Below are 20001 nucleotides of genomic sequence, written 5' to 3'. Positions count from 1 at the left end.
TGCCTAAGAAACAGGACACTTCTCTCGAGAGGACAAGGGAGATGATTTGCAATCTTTTGGAAATGTGGAAGGAGTCCAGTGTGCTGGAGAAAAGGACAGGAGGTGAATGAAGAATATAGTTTTGGAGAGTGCCTGGTAGGATGGAGAGGCTGGGAGCTAGAAAACAAGGCTGACCTCTGTCTTCACTCTGCTCAGCCCACTTAGCTTCACTATGCTCCCCGTTGCCTCTTAACCCTTTAACCAACCGACCTGGTCAGTTCACAAACATATAAAAACAGTCCTTACGGACTGTTTCATCTCCAGTGGGGGGGAAGAAAGCAAACTGTACAACAGAAAGCCTTTTACAATCACAAATTCACCCCTTGTGGCATCCTATTAATGCAGATTTACCTCGGTGAGCTGTGTCCTTCATCAAGAATGTTTCGCTGGCAGGCGCTGATTGCCTGCCCCACTAATCCCACAGTCCCATGGACTCTATTTGTTGGATGGACTCTGGAGCCAGGCTGCCTGGGTTCAAATTCCAGCTCTGCCATTTGCTAGTTGTGTAACCTTGGGCAAATTAGCTAACCTCTATGCCTCAATTTTATTATCTGTAAAATGGGCACAATAGTAATACCTACTTTATAGGGCTGTTGTGAGGACTAAAAGTATTAACCTATCTGAAGCATTTAGAATAATGCTTGCAACATAGTATGTGCCAAGAAAATGTTAATTTATAAGAAATTACTACTAAAAAAGAGGTGGAGAATAGAATCGAATAGGAACGAGCAGTCTCGTGGAGAAGCCAAACCCAAACATTTACTGATCTCTTAATGCGGAAGGAAAGAGTGATGAAAAAAGACAAGGGAGAGGGAAGAGGGGGAACCTAAAAAATTCAGGAAGACCGGCCAATATGAAATTCAGCTTAAATTTCATTTGGGAGGGCACAATGTCTACAAATGATACTAGATAGATAGTTAGATAGATAGATAAATGACCAGATACAGATATGGAAGTTACATAAGCTCCATGATCATTAATCAATCCTGGGTACTTGGGACAGTTGTTCTTGGCACATAATATGTGCTCAACAAATATGTTCGAATTGAAATATTGGTGGGGGAGAAATAATTGAAAAAATTTTGAACAACCTATAATGTAAAATATCCCATAATTTTAGCAAAATTAAATATATGTAGATAGATAGATGATAGATAGATAGATAGATAGATAGATAGATAGATAGATAGAGCCAGTCAACCAGGCAGGGGAGTCATTAAAATAATTAATACAGGGGCACCTGGCTGGCTCAGTTGGTAGAGCATGTGACTCTGGATCTCAGGAGTTTGAGCCCCACATTGAGTGTAGAGATTACTTTAAAAAAAGAAAAAAAGGAAAAGATTAACAACAGTAATTCACTCGGGATAATGGGACGGAATTTGGGGTGGTTTTTGTTTTCTTCTTTTTTACTTTATTGAATTTTTCTTTTTTTTTTAAGGTTTTATTTGTCAGAGAGAGACAGAGAACAAGCATGGGGAGGGGCAGGCAGAGGAGGCAGAGGGAGAAGCAGGCTCCCACTGAGCAAGGAGCCCGATGAGATGCTGGACTTAATTCCAGGACCCTGGGATCATGACCTGAGCTGAAGGAGGACACTTAGCCAACTGAGCCACCCAGGCATCCCTTGACTTTTTCAATTATTCTATGTTAATTACACAGTATTTATACAGTCTTTTTTTTTTTTAAAACCAACAATCTTTTATTCCCAAACTCACTCAGGGTTAACTCTTTCCCTGGCTAACACATCAATGGCATCTCTAATAGGATCTAGGATGAAGGTACAGACCTAACAAAACTGTCTCCCCAACAAAGAATTACTATATATATGTGTGTATGTGTGTGTGTGTGTATGTATGTATATATATATATATATATATATATATATATATATATATATATGCATAAGTATTTTTAAAACAGCAAAATTCACTAGTGTTGCAGGAAAAAAAAATCCCCATGTGATTTCAGTCCATAAAAAACAGCATTTGGCAGTCTCTGCTGCCTTAAAAACCCCAATTCAGGATACACCTAGGAGAAAAGCATATCCTTGCTTAAAAAAATAAAATTAAAAAATTTCCCTTTCTCGGGGTGCCTGGGTGTCTGAGTCATTAAGCATATGCCTTCAGCTCAGGGCGTGATCCCAGGGTCCTGGGATGGAGCTCCGCATCGGGCTCCCTGCTCCACTGAGAAGCCTGCTTCTCCCTCTCCCACTCCCCCTGCTTGTGTTCCCTCTCTTGCAGGCTGTTTCTCTCTCTGTCAAATAAATAAATAAAATCTTTAAAAAAAAAATTTCCCCTTCTCTTTCTTCCAGTTCAACTTCCACCGTTCAGTCCTAGGAACACCCAGAGGATAACTGTAAAAACAAGCCCCAGTTCACTTCCCTCTGCCTGTCTGTGAAGGCTCACAGACAGGATCAGTCCTCAGGAATTTTCATCCCTAAATTTCTGGGCACTTGCAGACTGTCCTCCTGTTTCCTTCAAGGAGGGGCCTGAGGGTTCCAGGAAGGATCAAGGGAGCAGTGTACTTGGCCAAGAACTGGAATGCCAGGTAGGGCAAAGGTGGGGGGGGGCGCTTTTTAGATAAACGCACCTGACACAGTAACAACCTCAAGTCTAACCTGCCAGGTAAAAACAAGTAGCAGCCGGCTGTACCAAAGAGGCCCTTCTGTCCCCTGTTCCCTTTTACCATAAAGATGACAGAAGAAGTCTCAAGTATTTGACCTCCACGCTCTCCCAGGTACTATGACCTCAGGTTTTAGGCCAAAGCCATGTTGCAAAGACAGCCATATGTTTGTCTACCCACGGTAGAGCCTTTGCTGCTTCTGTCTCGATCAAGCTGCCACTCCTGCCAAATACTTCTATAGCAGCTTCTAGAAAACTGCCCAGACACAGCCCTCCAGTTCAGGGTCACAGATCCCTCCAGTCGATGGACAAGGATCCTTGCCAGACTTCTGCAGCAGCTCATTGGTTTTAGAGCAATATCTAAATCCGAAGAACCCTCAGTGGGGAGGGATGTGCAGTCTGTGGCACGTGGTGGCGTTTCCTATGGACCGCACTGCCTTTCTTCTGAGCGTGAGACCCCAGAGCAAGAAGACAAGGCCACTGGAGTTCTGATTTAGCCAGGACATAACCGCATCAGTAAATGAGAATTAGCCTGACGATCCTGAACCGTGAGGACAGCGTTGAGTAAGAGAACACCTTGCTTGGTCCACCCAGATAAATCTCCGTGACCAGGATGAACGAAACCATCTATATCTGTAGACAGCTCTTTATTTATAAATAAATAAAGGTTGTTTTCCAAACTAGGCGGCGGTGGAAAGGGTCTTCGAACACTAAAGCAGAGCCCATGGGTTTGGTTGGGTCCAGGATATGGATCTTATCCCAGGATGACAACCTTCACATGTCTTATGGCACACATTTGGGTCCATGTCAACACTTGCTGTGGGGTGAATAAACAGGATAATGTTTTCTTTCTTCCGCAACAAGTCCCATTAGCTTTATGAAATAGGGTTTCCCAAACTCTGTGCTGAGCATCGTCTTTTCTCACCGAAACCCATGGGCACGTTGTGCGCGGTGAGTCTGAGTTCCTCTGGATGCGGACCAACTGCTCAGGGCTCAGCTGCAAGGAGGGCGGCGTGCCGGGGTCCTCCTCCGCAGCCCTGGCCTTCTTGGCCAGGCTGGCTGCCGCATCCCCACTCTGCTAAGCTACTGCCATCCCGCCCATCCGCAGGTGGGCTGGCTGGGGACTCCGGGCACATCGCTTCTGGGCAGGACTCAGGGAGAGGAGTAGAGCGTATTCTGGGCCATGGTCCCAGAGCCCAGGAGAGCCGAGGCCAGCCGTGTGGGAACCCGCAGTACGCACCAGCTTGTGGCGGTCCGAAATTGGCCTATGTATACAGTCTTTAAAAACTTATGTCAAAATCCATTTGGGACAAATCAATCAATACACGTATGGTCTTACCTATAGAACAAAAAATCTGGGTCAGATTTTAAAATAAAAGTTGAAATAGACATTTAAAAATTAAGAAGTGATTTGGCATTTGGAAGAGAGGGCTCACAGATTTCTGGATGGACAAGAGAATTAGGAGGCAAGAAGTGGTCCCCAGTGGCCTCATGGCACCTCCTCACTCTAGGATTCTGGGCTTCATTTCCAAGCTCCTTTTAACCAGACAGGCATCAGTGGCTTCATTAATCCTTGAGCATCATGCTGACATAAAGATGACAGTACAGGGGTGCCTGGGTGGCGCAGTCAGTTAAGCATCCAACTCTTGATTTCGGCTCAGGTCACGATCTCAGGGTCGTGAGATCGAGCCCTTCATCGGGTTCAGCCTGTTTGGGAGTCTCTCTCTCCTTCTCCCTCTGCCCCTCCCCACTAGTGCTCTCTTTCTAAAATTAAAAAAAAAAAAAAAAAGGTACACTCGTCGAAAAGACAGATATGGAAACGAACCCAGGGAGTTCCTGACACTAGAGCCTGGGGCTCTCTACCCACATATGTTCCTCATTTGTCCCTCTTTCCTCTGCAGACACAGCCTGATTCACAGCCCCCTCCGTGTGGTGTGTATATAGGGAAACTGAAAGTTTGCCATAAAACTGGCTTCATGAATCCAGCTCTATTAGGTATCTGACATTCACCCTGGAAGGAAAACACTCGCCTTTGGGTTTCACAGGTCAGTTATTGCATGCACTCAAGGTTTATTAAAAGGATGACAGGCCAGCCAATGAAGTCATGTAAAACACAGAGGAACTTTCCTTTCTGCTTGCCACAGTTCCTTAAACACAATATGCTCTTTCCTGCCCCCACACTAGCACTCAGTTCAACTCTCCTGGCTGGGATGCTCCCTTTCTTCCAGCCCATCTGAGCTCTACCCATCCTTCAGGACCTGCCCACATTCTGCCTGCTACCCAAAGCTTCTTCTGACTCCTGTGGTCCTCCCTACAGGCACCTTTCTATCTGTGATGAGTACCACACAGTCAGCTCCTACCTGCACCTGCTATGTCATGGTTCTACTGCTTCACTTATGTGTATCTTGACTATTGACCCAGGCTTTAAGCTCTTGAACGGACAGCAGAGCTCAGCACACTTACATCACATTGTTTTGTACCTGACAGGTTCTCAATAAATGTCTGTTCATTGATTTTTGGGGAATATACCAGGAAGCAGCTGAACAATCTCAGGCATTTTTAACAAGTTCAGTTAGGAATCTCATGTACCAACTATATATTGTCTACAAGAGACTCACTTAAGATCCAAAGACACAAACAGATTGAAAGTAAATGGGTGATGGGGCACCTGGGTGGCTCAGTAGATGAAGCATCTGACCCCTGGTTTCAGCTCAGGTCCTGATCTCAGAGTTCTAGGATTGAGTCTCCAGTCAGGCTCTGCTGTCAGTGGGGAGTCAGCTTGAGGATTTCTCTCCCTCTGCTCCTTCCCCCACTTGTGTACACTCTTTCTCTCAAAAAAATTTTTTAAATTTTTTTTTTAAAAAATGAAAGTAAATGGGTGGAAAAAGACATTCTATGTAAATAGTAACAAAAAGAGATTTGGAGTGGCTAAACTCCAGACAAAATAGACTTTATTTTTTTAAAACATTTTTTATTTAAATTCAATTAACATACAATGTATTATTGGTTTCTGAGGTACAGACCCGTGACTCATCAGTCTTATAGAACACCCAGTGCTCATGACATCACGTGCCCTTCTTAATGTCCATCATCCAGTTACCCATCTCTCCAACCCCAGCCCACCTCCAGCAACCCTCAGTTTGTTTCCTATGATTAAGAGTCTCTTATGGTTTGTCTCCCTCTCCAGTTTTGTCTTGTTTTATTTTTTCCTCTCTTGCCCTATGATCCTGTTTTGTTCTTTAATTCCACATATCAGGGAGATCATATGATAATTGTCTTTCTCTGATTGACTTATTTCACTAAAAATACCCTCTAGTTCCATCCACATCATTGCAAATGGCAAGAATTCATTTTTTGATGGCTGCATAATATTCCTCTGTGTGTGTGTGTGTGTGTGTGTGTGTGTACCACATCTTCTTTATCCATTCATCTGTCAATGGACAGCTGGGCTCTTTCCATAGTTTGGCTATTGTGGACATTGCTGCTATAAACATTGGGGTTCAGGTGCCCCTTCGGATCACTACATTTGCTCTTTGGCATAAATACCCAGTAGTGCAACTGCTAGATAGTAGGGTAGCTCTATTTTCAACTATTTGAGGAACCTCCATACTGTTTTCCAGAGTGGCTACACCAGCTTGCAGTCCCACCAACAGTGTAGGAGGGTTCCCCTTTCTCCGCATCCTCGCCAACATCTGTCATTTCCTGACTTGTTAATTTTAGCCATTCCGACTGGTATGAGGTGGTATCTCATTGTGGCTTTGATTTGTATTTCCCTGATGCCGAGTGATGTGGAGCATTTTATTTCATGTGTCTGTTGGCCATTTGGATGTCTTCTTCAGACAAAAAAGACTTTAATTTTTTAAAAAGATTTTATGTATTTATTTATCAGAGAGAGAGATTGCATATGAGTGCACAAGCAGGGGTAATGGCAGGCTGAGGGAGAAGCAGGCTCCCTGCTGAGCAAGGAGCCCAATGCGGGACTCAATTCCAGAACCTTGGGATCATGACCTGAGCTAAAGGTAGATGCTTAACAGACTAAGCCATCCAGGCATCCCAAAACAGACTTTAAATTAAAAATTGTTACAATAGACTAAAAGAGGACGTTACGTATTGAAAAAAAGGTAAATCCATCAAGAAGCTATAGTAATTATAAACATATATGTACCAAATAACAGAGGCCCAAAACATATGAAGCAAACACTGACACATTTGAAGGGTGAAATGAGTTTTATGATAATAGCTGAAGACTTAAATATCTATCTATTTATTTATTTATTTATTTATTTATTTAATTTAAGAGAGAGAACATGAGCAGGGGCTGGGGAGCACAGAGGGAGAAGGAGAAGCAGACTCCTTGCTGAGGAGAGAACCCTGAGATCATAACCTGAGCCGAAGGCAGACTTAACTAACTGAGCCACCCAGCTGCCCCTAAACACCTACCTTTAATAATGGATAGAAAATCTAGACAGAGGATTAGTAAGAAAAGAGAGGCTTATTCAGTCCAAAAGGAACCCCCTCCCCCAAATGCCAATTGGAAAGAAAAGAAGCATAATCGACTTGTTATTGTAAGCACCTCTGTACCATTTGCAGCACTGCTTATCTATCACTGCTCAGACACACCTTACCATGAGATGCCACGTTGGGCACCAAGGATACCCTCCTCTCAGGTCACAAGCCCAGGCTCAACCAACTCTGGTCTTCAGATCCCACAGAGTGCTAGGGAGATGTTCCTACGGGACATCTGGCATCAGTTAAAACCTCTGCTACCAAAGCATTTAGGCACTTATCTGAGCCTAGCTTCCAGTCCAACTCCTCATCCTCAGAATAATTTCATTTTGAAGGGCCTTTCTCCCAGCTCCTGGGCTGTGGTTAGACACTACCCCTTATACCCTTCTTCAACAAGGCTCTTTGACCTCAAATTCAGGGAAGACAAATCAGACATCATTCCTTTCCATCCCAGAAGGTCCTGGGTGGAATCAGTTTGGTCTTCCTCAGCCACCAGCTCTGTGAAACATGGTGTGAGGAAATTTTTGGGAAATCACATAAAGCATAAAAGGTCTTCCCTTTTCCTAATTCCAGGAGAATGAGGGGAGGAGGGTTTCTGCGATTATACAACTCAAGAGACCCTTCACATGATAAAGATAATCAGCTACTCCAGACCCAGACTTCGTGTGTGTGTGTGTGTGTGTGTGTGTGTGTATAATATCTTGTTACACAACTAACTGCCAATGAGCAATAAATAATAGAGGAGTTCTGAGAGCAGGAAGATCAAAGAGGTTTGGAGGCACCCAGGACATTCTGAATTTGCTACTTGGAATGCAGAATTTTTCATGAGAATTTCACCAACAGAGATTAATTTTTAAGAGGAAGTATTTTCTGGAGCAAACTTATTTCATTCAAGTTAATTTCACAATCAATTTTCTCTTTAGTGCAGCTGAACTTTCCCCAATTTTTCCTATTTTTTTATTTTAAAGAAATAATTTTCCTTGGGATCGATTCTTTTCTATTTCCTTTTCTGTAATAAAAAATTGATTAACTAGTTGTATTTGTAATAGCTTATTGAGATGTAATTCATATATCATACAGTTCACTCACTTAGAATATATGATTTGACGCTTTTTAGTATATTAGCAGAACTGTGTAATCATTGCCACAATTTTAGAATATTTTTATCACCGTCAAAGAAACTTCCATTAGCAGTCACTCCCTCTCCTCCTCAATTCCTCAGCCCTAAGCAACCACTAAATTATTTCTATCTCTGTGGATTTTCCTATTCTGGACATTTCTTACAGCTGAAATCATACAATAAGTCATCTTTTGGACTGGCTTCTTCCACTTAGTATAGTATTTCAAGATTTATTCGTGTTGTACCATGTGTCAGTACTCCATTCCTTTTTATTGCTGCATATGTCATTGTATGGATATATCCCATTGTATTTATCATTCATAAGTTGATGGACACTTATGAACTTGGTGGGTTGTTTCCACTTTTTGGCTATTATTGATAAACGCTGCTACCAACATTCATGGACAAGCTTTTGTGTGGATGTATCTTTCCATTAATCTTGGGTATGTGCATAGGGTTAGAATCACCAGTTGGGGGCATTTAACCTTCCCTAGTTTTCCTGGTTAATGCTCCTGTCATTGTGTTTTCTTTTATAAAAATCAGAGAGATACAGAAAAGATGAAGACCTGTACCTGCTCAAGCGTCTTATCTGAGGTTCTCAAGGACATAGCAGAATCAAATTATCTTAGGATTGAAATGATGGCATCAAAGTGATTGCGTCAAAATATCCTACTAAGGAAGAGTTTTCTGGAAGTAAGTCCTAACCTGCGTTGAACTGTATATTTGAAGAGGTGGAGAGGAGGAGAAAGAAGATCCAGCAGGGGCCACAGCACAAGCATAAGCCTGATGATTGGGCGGAGTATAGAGTACTTGGGGGATAAGCAGGACATAGCAGAAGGTGAGGCTAGAATGATTTGCTGGGAATCACATCAGCAAGGTCTTTGAATGGCAGCCCCGAGGGTTAAAAGACTAAATCTTTATAGCTTTGGGGGAGCTGTGGAAGACTGTGATCTAGGGACATTAGTCACATGATCAGATCAAATGGCATGATCACAGCAATGACTGGCAGATGCAAGCAGGATGGAGCTAAAAACGGAGACATCTGAGATAGCAAGCCTGCATCCCTCAGAGGCTCCTGCAGCAATTCAGGGCCAAGGTAAAGGCTTTGAGGATAGCCAGCTGGAAGTCAGTGACTTAAATATTGATTCAGTGGGCAAAAGTGGCATTCGTTATGGGGCTGGTCCTCCAAAGGACCCCGTGCCTATGTGCAGGGAACTCATCATTTTCCTATTATATAAATTGATTAGATCATTCAGAGTTGAGATTGATGCCAGGGGTTTGCTGCTAATCAAGCTAGAATAACAAGCTGGAGGACAAGGCAGGCCCTCTGCCAACTGGGCGAGGAGCTGGTCCAGAGGCACAGAACACTGCAGCAAAGCACTCTGTCCCTGCCCTGGGAGTCTGGTCAAAGAAAGCCATTGAGAGGTCTGGCAATGCCCTTCAGCTGCATCTGGAGGCTTCCATTGCCAACTCCTGGAATGACACTTCTCAGGGTTTCTGTCAGGGCTTACCAGTCAAGTGGAATCCAGCTCCAAAGGTCCATGATTGGGCTGTCCTCCCTGCCTGCAGGAACTCAGAGAGATGGGAGTATTGTAGGGAAGAGAGAAGAAGTTGGGGCAACACCACTGTAAAGCCCAAGAGAGGCAAAGACTTGGAAAGAGAATAATCAAAGTGCATTTTACAAATAATAGCAACAGTCTGCAATGGCAATAATTTGTGTTTGTTTAAAGCTCCCATTGTGAACGAGATATTCTCCCCCTCATGCAAAGGTTCCCCTGCCCCTTTCTAAGAAGATCACTGCAAAACTTGACACATGCCACTCACAACCAGAAACCCTAGCTCTGACTATGGTGGTGGAGTCTCTTCTCCTCTGTCCCTCCCTAACGCATAGGGGAGTGCAGTTGGCTCTATCGACAAACTGGAACAGCATTTCTAGGAAGATCCAAGTCTCCAATGTGCCTGGTTTAAGAAAACCAAAGCCCCAAGTCAGATGCCTTTTAGCTTTCTGATAGCTCTCCTGCTCCCCATGATGCCCCACCCACCCCAGTTTCCATGTGGGGGCATGGGGTCAGAGGTACTAGTTCTTAAGCTGGGAAATGCTCAGTGAGTAGTGGAGGCTCTTTCAGGAACCACTTTGAGCACCCTGACCCTTAAGGGGACTGACGATGCTGCCACCGCTTTGGGTCGACCTTAGCTTGAATGTTTTCTAGTGTGGAGGACAGATAGTTCTACATTCTGCCACAGTTCACCCACCTAGGGTGTCTAAACACAGTCACCATTATTGTTTTTATTTTCTGTTATCTGCATAGTGTCATCATCACCATGGGAAGGTGGCAGACAGAGAAGGGGCTGGCTGCCCGAAGAGGATGGTTTTCCGTCCGTACCGAGGGCGTTCCTCACCACAGAACTTTGTAACCCAGGCCAAGTCCGGACTGTGTTCCGCGGAGAAGCTCCCTCGGTAGCGCAGAGCACCCGCTGTTTCCCGGTCTCGGCGGGACGAGCGGGTGACGGTTCCCCGCCCCCGCCCCCACCGCTCTCAAAAGCACACCCTTTCCTCCACCCCCCACGCCGGCCTCGGGGGAGCCCGCTAGCGAGCTTCCCCTGCACCTCTTCTACCCACCCTGCCGCAGTCAGGTTCCTATCCAGGCTCCTCCACCCCGGGCTGGAGAAGTCAGGGAGCAGGGGTGGCGAAAGAAGACCCAGCAGCAGGGTGGGTCTGGACGCCTCCTCCTCCGGTGGCACCTCGATCCCCTACTCGCACTTGACTCCTCCCCTGTCTCTGTTCCGCAGCGTCGTCACCCTGTCAGCACGCTGCTCAGCGACTGTACCTGCCGCCGACTGGGGCGGGGAGGTGGGAAACACAGGGGAAGGAGAAAGGGAAACAGGGTTTGGGGAGCATCGCACAGCAGGGTGACGGGCCTCGCCCGGCGCTGCAGGCCCCCCGCAGCCCTAGCGCCGCCCGCCCCCGAGCTGCCGCACCGATGCGCTGTCCGCGGTGCTGACGCCGGCAGCCCGCTCGGTCGAAAGGGGAGGAGACGCCCTCATTCTCAGGTCGCGCGTAGCCTAGTGAACCCACCCCCATTCCTTCCCAGGCGGGATCATTCCCCCAAAGGAACCCTCAGAGACCTAGCGCTGCAGAAGGATCCAGGAAGAGGAAGCGAGAAAGAGGGAACTTAAACTTCGGACTGCAGCCCGAGAATCGGGTGTTGGAAGATTCGCGACGTGTGGCCCCCAACCCCTAAGACCGCAGGGCACCGTCAAGTTGAGCAAAGTTTGGCGGCAGCTTTGAGATAAGAAAGGGATTCCGGAGCCGAAACTCAGGGAGGGGCCGGACGGGTTTCCCCGGTAGGGTGGTAGCCAGCACCGCAGTCCGGACACCTGCTTCTGTGCCCGCATTTAGTGCCGCCAGAACGACCGGGAGGCGTCGCAGCAGCCCAACTCCCCACCCCTTTCCTCCCATCCTTATCTCCCCCCCCCCCAACACCCCGCCCCGGGCGCCGGTGACTCCGCCTCTCCGTGCCGGGCGGCTCTCCGGCTGGAGCTGGAAAGGGAGCGCTTCCCGGGACTCGGCTCTGTTCTGAGGCTCCGTAGCCGACGCCGCCAGCTCAGGCCCGGGGGTGGGAGCGGACTGCCCGCGCAGCCTGCGCCTGGGAGCCGCCGAGAGGCGAACGCTTCATGGGACGCCCCCGGGGGCTTTCTTCGTGCCCTGCTGCGGCGTCCCAGTCTTAGGATCCCGGGCTCCTCAGCCCGCCCCCCCCCCACCCCCCCGCAGCCCGCGGCCTGTCTGGAGAGGAGTATGAGGCCCGGGGCCCCGCGGACGCCGGCCACAGGGCGGCAGGGGCCTAGCTTCAGACCCCTGCGCCCGAGGGTGGCGGGCGAGGAGCCGCGGGAGCCGGCGAGGCGTCGGGGCGCGGAGAGGAGCGTCCCAGCCCGGGCACCCGAAGGGCCGCGGGACCCGTGTGCGGCCTGAGCGCCGAGGAGGCGGAGGCGAGGCGCCCCGCCGTCCGGGCTCTGGGGGAGGCGGCAAGGGGCTCCGCGGCGGCCCCCGATCCCTGGCCACCATCCTCACGCTTCTGCTCCCGCGGGGGGGATGTCGCGGCCCGGGCCCCGAGCGCCGCCCCGGCCCCGGGGCTGAGCTCCGGACCATGTCCTCCCGCAGCCCCCGGCCCCCGCCCCGCCGCTGCCGCCGCCGCCTGCCGCGCCCCTCCTGCTGCTGCTGCTGCTGCCGCCGCTCGCACCTCAACGAGGACACGGGTCGCTTCGTGCTGCTGGCGGCGCTCATCGGCCTCTACCTGGTGGCGGGCGCCACAGTCTTCTCCGCGCTCGAGAGCCCGGGCGAGGCGGAGGCGCGGGCGCGCTGGGGCGCCACGCTGCGCAACTTCAGCGCAGCGCACGGCGTGGCCGAGCCGGAGCTGCGCGCCTTCCTCCGGCACTACGAGGCCGCGCTGGCCGCCGGCGTCCGAGCCGACGCGCTGCGCCCGCGCTGGGACTTCCCCGGCGCCTTCTACTTCGTGGGCACCGTGGTATCGACCATAGGTGAGCGGCGCGCCCCGCGCGCGTCTTTCCTCTTCGTGCCTTTCACCTGCCGTCCTTTCCACCGCTCCGAGGCTGGGTCCGCGTCCCTCGGCTCCCCCCTTACAACACCCCACCGCCTACTTTCGTCTTGCCCTCACCTCTCCGCCCGTCCCTCTCCTCCTGACCCTTCTCTTTCTTAACCGGCTTTCGGGGCGGGAAGTGGCCTGAGAGGCCCATCTCTGGCGCTCACCCAGCGGTGACACGCCAGGCAGTGCGGCCGAATGGGGAGAACCCACAGCCAGGCGCTGGGTTGACCGAGGGCCGCCCGCGCGCTCCAGCGCTTGCCAGCTTCATGACTTAACCTCTGTGCGCCTCAGTTTTCTCCTCTAAGAGGACTTGTGAGAGAACAAGCGTGCAGGGCCTGCTGTTTCCTTCTATTTCTCGCGCCCCCTGGGTCTGTTTCCTCATCCAGATGATTTGGGAAGCCCCTTTTACCACCACTCACAGCGGTTTTTTGTTTTTGTTTTTTATCCCTTCTTTCACCCTTCCTTCTTCTTTTGCCACGCGTTTTCCTTCAGTATCATCTAGCATTTTACCCTGGGGAGGGCAACCACTTTCCTTGATCTCCCTCCCACCCGCTTCTCCTACGGTCTACACTGCACTTCCCCCAAAGAAAAGCCCGTTAGACTTGGAGGCCAGGACTTAAGCGCTCTTATTCTGCACCCCCCTCCGGTTTTCTCACCCTCTCCCTCCACCCCCTTCCCTACTTCTCCAATTTCTTGACCTCTCTTGTTACCTTGCCATCTTTTCCAACCAACAGTGGCACCAAGGGGTAGCTGGATGGAGTGGGGGAGGGGGTGGTTTCTTTATACTTTTATTACTCCTTTTCCTTATTTTCGGTATAAACAGCTCACGGTTTCACAACCATACACAACATGCTGTGTAAATAGTCCTTTAATAAGCCCCCCACTTCCCTCACCTTTACCCCTTCTGGAGCCTCTTACTGCTCCCCACCCCACCCCTTCCTTGTCTTTTTCTCCTGGCACCCACTTTCCCCATCCCCCCTTTCCCTGCACTCCAGGTGTCATGTGAACAGACCTCCTCCCCAGCTACTATAGAGTGCAGAATAAATACAGGATTTCCACTTTGGTGAGATTTTTTGTGTCCCATCTGCTCCTGCTTTGAGTCCTAGGGTGGAAGAAGGCATTCGGCTGGCCATATCACTGGTAACCCCAAGGCACTATCTCCTGGTAGTTTTGGAGGAGGGGGCTGGACTCACTGGGCTGAGGAGTGAGGGACTGCATGGACACACCTTCCTTGAGTACGCTCTGGGCTAGTTTGCTATGCCAGCTCAGAGACGGGCACAGACTAACTGGCCAGTGTAAGCCATCACAGATGGCTGCTGGGAGACAGAGAGAAAGCCTTCATCCATGTGCAGGATATGAGCAGCTAGAGATGTCTGAGTGTATATGTATAGTCTACGAAAGGGCTTCCGTTCCTTCAATGATTTTTCGTGTGTCATGCTTGATCTGATTATTTTAAGTAGAAAAGGCAAATATGGCCCAAGCCCAAAGCACACACAAATTGGATAAAAATACCCTTTAAAAGCTATATCATGTTGTTATGGTGATTGAAGATATAAAATGACCCCCTCAAAAAAATCCCCTCTTAAGAGCTGCATCAAGTTGCTATAGCAACTAGAGTTTTTTTTTTAAGTGCTTTAAAAGTACTAAGGATGCTTAGTCCTAGAGGATGACATCATGCATTCATCGTTCATTACTGATTTGTGCTCTTCCTCTTGTAAACACACCCTTTTGCTTTCTTCCACCTAGAGGCACACCTGTACACATATTGGGTGGTGACAGCATTTCTCTTCCACTTACACGCTCTGGCTTTAGCTTCCTAATGGAACTCAGAGACTAAAGGGAAAGGTGTTAGCATCCTTTTCCCCTACAGGCAGTGAGTCCACCCAAATGGGGCCCCATGCCAATGACCTGTGGTCTTGGCGCCTCTCTGATGAGCTCCCATCAGTTTCTTCACTCACTGCCCAGCCACAGCTTCTAAAGCTTCTCTCAGTCTTTGCACAAAATCAAGTCTGTGTGTTGGCAAATTGTTCCAAGCCTCAGCCTTTAATCTGCTGGCAGGATTGGCTGTTCTTTAGTCAAGCAGAAAGGAGCTATGTTCTCTTTCTTGATTTGTGTTTTCAAATGTAGGCAAGCAGTGTAGGAGGGCTACACTCAAGCATGTGGCTGTGTTACGAATGACCCAGCACACTGTTTCCAAAATCTGCTGCAGGGAGGCATGTATCTCTCAGGGGAGCTGCACTCAGGGACCAGAACTAGCCTGTGGACAGCTTAGCGTTGAACCAGACCTTTGCAGGGATGCCAGGACAGCCACTCGAGTCTCAGGATCTCTGTCAGTTATCCACCTGCCCTAGTGGTCTGGGGCAGTAGTTCAATCGGTTACTTCTGTCCGTCAGATAAGTTCTGCTGAATCCCAAAGTAGCATGATTGTCATTTCAGCCTTCTCTTGCAAAACGTACTTCCATGAGATTTAAGTAAAGACCTACCTACGTCAGTTTCTCTTCTGCTTACATAGTTTCTTTCCCTTAAATGCCCTGAGTCTTCAGAGACAATTAGTATTGGTGCTTTTATGGATTTAGCAGCTCAGGGAGCCAAAGCTTAGTCCAAAATGGGCAGTCCCAGGATTCTCTGCCTGTCACCTCATCCAGTGAGGAGGGAAATTCGCATGCACTCAGTTTTATCTGATCAGTGTAAGATCATGGTGTGTATGGTCCATGCTACCACGTGCAGATTCCTTTTCGGTGTTGTGTGGACCCTGCTAAATGATGCATCTAGATTTTAGTGTAAAAAAACCCTTCTTTTATTTCTTCTATAAATATGATGTATTGTGTATGTCAGGCCCAGTGCTACATTTTGAAAAGTTAAAGCTTAGCCTACAAGACACAGGTTAAAGCATATTCCAGCAGCAGACGGATCACAGTGTTTATGGGCAGCATATCCTGGCTATTTTCACTAAAGATGACTAGAACAAGGAGGAGACCTTTAGTCCAATCCCATGTGGTGCAGAGTGTTAAGGGACTTAAGTCGTGGTTCATTGTATGTTCGGCTGGGTCCAGAATCCATGTAATGCAGTGTTTGGTTTACCAATTTCATGCATATAATTGGTGGGCACATCCTTGTTTGAGACTGAAGTATTTAATGGTGTGGGTGTGTGTGGGCAGGAGGACTGGTCTGTTGGTCAGGCCAACAACTGATTAAGTCCAGAGAAAACATAAAGGATCAAACGTATCTTAGAGGTCAGACAGACCAGAAGCATCTGGCAGGTGTAAGCTGGCAAGGCAAGAGCCAATACTAAGAAGGTCAGAGACGGAGGTGTCTCCTAAGGAGACATTCTGATGTTTATCAGAATGGTACAAAGACAGAAACCACCCGCTTTCTGCCTTCTTTCGCCCCATTGTGTGTGTGTGTGTGTGTGTGTGTGTGTGTGTGCACGTGTGTGCGCACACGCGTGCCCAGGGAAGGCAAAGAAGGGGCAGGAATGGGCCTTCAGCTAGAGGGAGACACAGAAGAAAAATTCCGGTGTGGCTATATGTATTCAGGGGTACATGGAACTTCATGATAAGACAAAATCTTTGTCTGGACATTTGCCTTGAACAGGGCCTGCACCCCGAGCTAGGCAGTTTGCAACCATATAGACACATGTGTGTCCACATGGTACAGATCTAGGAAGAATTTGCCAGTAACTGTTCAGCAGTAGTTGAGGCCATTTAAAAAGTCAACCTGAATAGCTCAAGTAAAATAAAAAACCACTTTGTGCTCTAAATCATTCATATTGATTGCTCACACTGAACTGAAATCCTGGGTAATTATTATTTCTTTCATTTATGCCATGTGACATATTCTTAAGGGGTTACAATCAAGTTTGTTTTAATGCGAACGCATTCGTTTATTCAGTCCTCCATTTAACAAAATCCAAGACGAGCATAACTCATCACAGATGCATGTGTGGCCATGGGTACGTCGTTATCTGCTCTCCTGTGATTACATGAACTCCTACAGATAAAGATGGTGGCTTGCGTTCTTTTAGCACTAAACAATATTCTTGGAGGCAGTGCTCTCGCTCAAAGATGGCCACGTATTAATCCATCATTTCACATCCTAAAGGATGTTTTACCGGTTTACTTTGAAAAGATTAAAAGGAAACTCTCCACTGGGGTTTTAATTATGCAACTGCTGTCAGATTTACACATGGGGAAGAACATATTTAAAAGTCTTTCTCAAATGGCAGCTTGATATAAACAGAAATATTTTTGCTTCCTTTTATTAGGTTTTCTGGCAGCGTAGTTTAGCTGTAACGTTAAAACCACGCTGCTATAGACGGGATGGTGTAGGTATGAGAGTTGTCACTTTCGGCACTGCATAATTTCGCCTGCTACTTTCAGAATTAGGCACACTTAATTATTCAGCCGCGAGATTAGTAACGAGTCCTAACTTTTTTTCCTCCTTTTTAACATGGATTTTTAAAACTCTTTCTGCTTCAAAGGAAACTAAGACATTAGAAGACCGAAATGTCACTACCACATTGACATTTGGTTTTCTTCTGACATGTATGTAATCCAGTCAGAAGTGGCTCTGATCCCAGGAGCCAGGGAACATTCCTGGGAAGGAGAGGAGCACCTCTCCTCCCTTATTTCCTTCATCACCCACTTCTTATTGAAAGATGACGCTGAGGCGATTTTGAAACACATTTAGGGAAGAGATTCAGGACTTGATTGGAGACACTAGACGGAGAGCAGGAAAGGCGTTCTCAGCCACGCTCCATCCTCAGCACCCAGCCCTGGCCCAAGCACATGGGAGACAATCATTCTTCCTTCAGTGAACAAGGCAGCGAGTCACTCATAATACAGCTGTCGTTCTCCGTGACACCTTTTGTAGGGAAAAGAAAGAGTACTGATCTGTGTGGAGCCGCTCTTCTTTCATTAACATTTTATCATCAGTGTTGTTTCCACGTTTCCACATAGCCTTCACATGCTAATTTTAGTGGGTGCATAATATTCCATCTGGTTGATGTTCTATAATTTACTACCCCTATTGCTGGGAAGCTGGGTAGTTCCCTGTTTAGGGCTATTTTGAGTAATGCCACAGTGATCATCTTTATGCAGATGGCCTTTTCTTCCTGTAATATCTCCTTGAGTTGAATTCCCAGTGGTGAAATTGCTGAGTCGGTGGATACTGCTATCTTCATGGCTTCTGTGGCCAGCCCCTTCGGAGTGAGGGACTGTCTGGTCTCCTCCAAGCCAAGCCTACACCTCTCCATGGCCTAGCGGAGACTGGACATTTATCCAGCTGATTGTTCCATGGAAACAGGCCACTTGGTTTTTGCTGGGATTGCATTCAGTCCCAGGGGCTGAGCCACCCCTGAACAAGGCTGTGGCTTCAACATTGTCAGCCTCCACTGATTTAACAAGAGCTGCCTTCTTTGGGAAGTTTTGGGTGAGTGAAGAAGGGCAGGAAAGAGGAACAGATGGGAGTAGCTGCCAGGCCATCAAAGACTGAGAGGTCCAATACCTGGACTCTCTTCCCTCCTGTCCCCTGCACTCCTGGGCCAAGCCAGCTGACGGAGAGCATCCTTCCCCGTAGCCCTGACTGGACCCCAGCCTGGAAGGGCCCAGAATTGTGCCACATGGAGCAAAGATCAACCCCTAGGGGATTCCAGCTGGGACAGTACTATAAAAGTCCTCCAGAATGTCTCCCAAGCATTTAGACCATTTTGCCAAAAAAAAGCCAACAAACATCCCGTTACAGAAAACAGACAGTATGGGGTGCCTGGGTGGCTCAGTCGTTAAGCATCTGCCTTCGGCTCAGGTCATGATCCCCGGGTCCTGGGATCGAGCCCCACATCGAGCCCCACATCGGGCTCCCTGCTCAGCAGGAAGCCTGCTTCTCCCTCTCCCACTCCCCCTGCTTGTGTTCCCTCTCTCGCTGTGTCTCTCTCTGTCAAATAAATAAAATCTTGAAAGAAAGAAAGAAAGAAAGAAAGAAAGAAAGAAAGAAAGAAAGAAAGAGAGAGAGAGAGAGAGAGAGAGAAAGAAAGAAAGAAAGAAAGAAAGAAAGAAAGAAAGAAAGAAAGAAAGAAAGAAAGGAAAAACAGATAGTGGCAAAGCTGCTCTGATTAGAGGTAGGTGCTGCAGCCTTGCCCATCAGGCCCCCCTTGGACACTACGCTCTCCTTGGAGGCTGCTCCGAGGAGCCCTAGAGCTCCTCCAAGACCCACCTGAAGAGGGCCAATTTAGCCTTATTCCTCCTTTTACATAAGGTTCAGAGAGGGGGAGAGGCTGCCTAAGGTTCCACAGCAAGTCAGAGGAGCATTAAACCGTACATCGAGGAGAAAGGGGAAGAGCGTGTAGAGAGGAGAGTAGGGCATCAGAGGAGCAGCAAATAAGTCAGGGGCCTTGGAGGTGTCCGCCAGGGAGAAGCTCCTGCTCCACCTGAAGGTGGTCTGTGTAGGAAGGTGGGTTCGGTGCCCCCAGCCCTGCCAGCTACCGTGGGACTCTCCTTGCCCTTGTGTAGCTGCCTCAGATTCAGAGGAGCTGGGAGAGAGAAAAGGCCACTGTGTTCCTGTGGTCACTCCCAGCCCGCAGTCTTCCCCAGGGCCCAGGCCGGGGACGGGGGCTGCCAGCCAGCAAACCAGAATGAGTGTGGGGCTGCAGTGGGCACACTAGGCTGCCTCAACCTCTGACTTCACTCAGGGCAATGGTGGGGTTTCTGTGCAGGGAAGAGTGGGGAGGTGGAGGGTGTCGAGGCTGTGAGGACATAGGACTTTCCATGGGACAGAGAAGAGCCTTTCTCAGTGCGCAGGAAGGTGCTGGGAGAGCAGAGAAAGAACCAAAGCTCGTTGGCCCTCAGCCCCACGCAAGCTCTTGGCTATCAGCCCTGCTGCCAGGCTCCACCCCAGGAACTTCTATCCTGAACCTGCCATTCCCAGGCCTCCTCCACCAGCCATCCGTGGCGATGCTGGACAATGCTCTGGACCCTGTCCAAGTGTTACCTCTTCCCTGGGCTTAGCAACCCCCAGCTCAGGGCTAAGCTCCCAGCTGAGCAGCAGGTCAGCAGTGACTGGTGGACCTGAGTCCAAGAAGGACCAAGCTTTGGGGGAACTGCTCTGTCTGCCTCCCCCAGAT

At 48.5% G+C, this 20001-nt stretch overlaps 1 protein-coding gene and 1 pseudogene across 1 annotated transcript in view; one reads left to right on the top strand and one right to left on the bottom strand.

Moving 5' to 3' along the window:
• Positions 1–2905: 2905 nt before the first annotated feature.
• On the bottom strand, positions 2906–8891 carry LOC123786140 (uracil-DNA glycosylase pseudogene; annotated as a pseudogene).
• A 2897-nt stretch (positions 8892–11788) lies between these two features.
• Positions 11789–20001, top strand: part of KCNK12 (potassium two pore domain channel subfamily K member 12) — a 47451-nt gene continuing 39238 nt past the window's right edge. The window contains exon 1 of the mRNA XM_045787943.2: positions 11789–12819. Within this exon, the coding sequence (XP_045643899.1) occupies positions 12429–12819 (391 nt within the window). The 5' untranslated portion in view covers positions 11789–12428. The remainder of the gene's footprint in view (positions 12820–20001) is intronic.

The sequence above is a fragment of the Ursus americanus genome, chromosome 7, assembly GCF_024610735.1.
Source record: "Ursus americanus isolate L20-20 chromosome 7, mUrsAme1.1.p, whole genome shotgun sequence".
Taxonomy (NCBI): domain Eukaryota; kingdom Metazoa; phylum Chordata; class Mammalia; order Carnivora; family Ursidae; genus Ursus; species Ursus americanus.
Note: the sequence above shows the minus strand (reverse complement) of the source record. Positions and strands in the feature narration are given on the sequence as shown.